Raw genomic sequence first — 3,602 nt, forward strand, 5'->3', positions numbered from 1 at the left:
GTTGTGAGTGTTTATTGAGCGAAAACGCCTAAAGCTGGAATACATGAATTAAAAACTGAAATGTCAGTCAAAAGACAATATACCGTTAAATATGATTTTATTCCAGGATATAACTATAACAATGGACGGAACCGTATGCAATATTCTATAGAATTATGCACACAAACTTTTCAAAATCTAAAATGCCCATTTGCGGAAATTAGGAATAAATTCTGACAAAAATATATTGTAAATTATTTTAATGATTTCCATCATTTGAATACAGGACAACGTTACCAAATATTATACATGTGATTTCTATTTATTCTTCTCGGTGAATTAATGCTTTATAAATTCACTCATAAATTTAATCTTGTAAATCAACCGTAAACATATCCAGATGAAATCGAATTCCACTATACTGTATTCAATATTTTGTGCACACAACGCAGGTTAATTCTAGACCATTGATATACGACCATGGCAATGAACCACAAACAGTCTGAACGAAATAAAGTAAAGCTGCGTCTTCACTTGCGTTACTTGCTGCAATTGTTTCTGGTGCATAGTCCACGCACACGTATTCATTTCTGCCGTTGTGCTTGTTAGCCTCAGCCATTAAATATCCTGAATACTCAGTCTTCCAATCAGAGTAACACACTGTTCTGGCTGGTAACATCATAACTATTGCAGGTTCTCGTGTCAAACAGACAGCACAGGGAACATTGTGATCATGAAGTTCTTTAGCGTTTTCAAAAGAAAACAAAGAATCAGATGTATAGGCCTCGAGTTGATATTCAGCGCCATATATACTAGCAGCAGCTTCGACTTTTGAAGTAAATTCGGCAGGAATCGGGTCTTTAGGTAGACATAAGAGATTACTTCCACCACCAATAACCTTATAACTTTGACCACCAACCACACCTAGAATTTGAGTAAAAAAAGATATACAATAATTACATATTTTGATAGACCACATACCTAAAATATTATATTTTCCGATGACAATATATCACAATATACCAATATTCCACATAACATGAGAAAATCAAGAAAATATAAGGAGTGGCTGTGTGGTAAGTAACTTGCTTACCAACCACATGGTTCCAAGTTCAGTCCCACTGCGTGGCACCTTGGGCAAGTGTCTTCTACTATAGACTCGGGCCGACCAAAGCCATGTGTGTGGATTTGGTAGACGGAAACTGAAAGAAGCCCGTCGTATATATGTTTGTGTGTCTGTGTTTGTCCCCCCACCATCGCTTGATAACCGATGCAGGTGTGTTTACGTCCCCGTAACGTAGCGGTTCGGCAAAAAGAGACCGATAGAATAAGCACTAGGCTTACAAAGAATAAGTCCAGGGGTCGATTTGATTCGACTAAAGGCGGTGCTCCAGCATGGCCGCAGCCAAATGACTGAAACAATTAAAAGAGTAAAGAGAGAGTAAAGAGTCTACAGCCGTACTGTTGTTTTATAACCAACAAGGTGGTCACATGTGACTCACTCATGATCTCAGTGTGTCAGTTGGCAGGTTCCTGGTTCAGTATGAGGTCACAAATGTCTGTCATTGTTTGAAATATAAATTTGTATATAACATAATTTATTATCTTCTCTGACTTTTCTCATTTTTGTACTGGATGAATGTCTAAAAGAGAGGGGTAGAGCTATGATTTGATCACCATCTTGTCTGCAACATCAAAACGATCTACAACAGGAAGAAATGATAAAGTTATAAAGTCCATTGAGACTTACAGAATGAAGTGGAAAGCCCTGTCGGATGATGGTATCAGAAGCAAATATGTAGACACAATTATATCCAAAATACCTGAAAGAACTGAGTATGTGAAACAGAATGGAGACTAGAAAATTACTATTTTTAAATCTCACAACGAGAAATATTCAGCAACGGTACTTTGTAGTAAAGATTGTTTGCCAACATAACATGGCAGTCCTGGTTTAGGACGAACGTTGCTGTAATTTAACCCCAGGAGATATCGTCTCCATCTGGCTATACGACACGATCTGTGTCCTTGTATTTTCGAACAAGGGAATCTAGGATGAAAGGAAATAACCCAGAAATCGCGACATACAGATATTGTTTTGAGCTGAGTGGGGGTGCTACATTCCCTTGTTCGAAAATATAAGGACACAGATCGTGTCGTATAGCCAGCTGGAGATGATGTCTCCTGGGGCTAAATTACAGCAACATTCGTCCTAAACCAGAACTGCCATGTTATGTTGGCAAACAATCTTTGCTCCAGAGTGGAGACTGTTTACGTAAGTCTCTTCTTTGGCTGTAAAGTTCCGTAGGAAATGGGGCTCGGTGTGATGCCAAATGGCATGAGAACCCCTTGCTTTAATCAGAAAGTTGAAAGTATCATCGGGGCAAAGAAGAGGGCATACAAAGCTTGACTTGGAAAATGTCTCCTTTTTGAGTAGAAGCTACACTGAGGTGCGAAGCAGTAAAAACGTTCAATGTAAAAGGATGGAAGGACTTTGAGGTGAAGCTGAACAAGACTTTAGATTGGGCAATGGATTATTCTAGCAGACAATTCGCCGCCTTCCTACAAACAACTCGGTTGAAGTTCTTCTATTTGTAGAGGAATGTAAACTTGGCAAGTGTAGAGAATATTTTGCTGATCTAAATTCGTTCACGATAAAATCTTATGATGAGCACGTGGTGCATTTAGGGTCAAAGTTCCAAAGTGTCTGATGACATAGAGGCGATTAAAGCCCTTATATTTGCCAAAGCTGTTTTCAATAGAGTAAGTATTCCCTAGCTGACCCGTTTGTGCCGGCTGACTTGGACATCTGGGAAGACACTAAATCAATGGTAATCCGAGATGGTAATACCAATTTTAAAAAAAAAGGACAGAAGAGAGGATGCTGTAATTATAAAGTGATCTCTTTCTTGTGTTCCCCACCCCCGCTCTCCAAAGATTTCGGGCCTCGTGCCTAGAATAGAAAAGGAGATATTGTGATATATGTCTGGAAAAGATCAGTATGGAAATTGTTGAGTCCAAACTTACTGAAGAGCAGTGTAGCTTCCGTCCTGAGTGCAGCATAACTCAGATATTTATTCTACTGCAGGTAGAGCGAATTGACATGCGCAGTCATTATGGAAGTGGCAGCAATCGTTTGGTAGAGGATTTGTTTACTGATATTTGAAGACAGCTCGGTGCTACAAGGCTCATTGGAAGATCATCTCCAGCTATTGTAATCGAACCAATGTCATTTCGCATCAGAAGGACACACATCAAACTTCGCTTTCAGGTATAGAGAAAAAGTCCCCAGTCACCAGAAGAATCGAAAGAAAAGAAGCTCCATATCATTTCAGTACACAAAATCAATCTTTTAACTGAAATGTGTCTGTTGCTGTAAAGCGATATTGTAATATATGGATGTAATAAGCTTTTGTGAGCAACTCACGAGGCGAGCAACTCTTTGGAAAGGTCTAAATCCCGAACCAAGTTATTTACTCAATTTTGTGAAAATTGCTCTGGTAATTCGTCTTCGGACTCCTGTATACTTTCGTTTTTCTAAGTCACTACTCCCCTCTCTCTCTCTCTCTCTCTCTCTCTTTCTCTCTCTCTCCTCTCTCTCTCTCTCTCTCTCTCTCTCTGAA

The 3,602-nt window shown here is 39.2% G+C and overlaps 1 protein-coding gene across 1 annotated transcript in view; it reads right to left on the reverse strand.

The window, feature by feature from the left end:
- Positions 1 to 104: 104 nt before the first annotated feature.
- LOC106878957 (short-chain collagen C4) overlaps positions 105 to 3,602 on the reverse strand; it is a 12,953-nt gene continuing 9,455 nt past the window's right edge. The window contains exon 4 of the mRNA XM_014928333.2: positions 105 to 903. Within this exon, the coding sequence (XP_014783819.2) occupies positions 407 to 903 (497 nt within the window). The 3' untranslated portion in view covers positions 105 to 406. The remainder of the gene's footprint in view (positions 904 to 3,602) is intronic.

This window comes from Octopus bimaculoides, chromosome 20 (genome assembly GCF_001194135.2).
Source record: "Octopus bimaculoides isolate UCB-OBI-ISO-001 chromosome 20, ASM119413v2, whole genome shotgun sequence".
Lineage (NCBI taxonomy): Eukaryota > Metazoa > Mollusca > Cephalopoda > Octopoda > Octopodidae > Octopus > Octopus bimaculoides.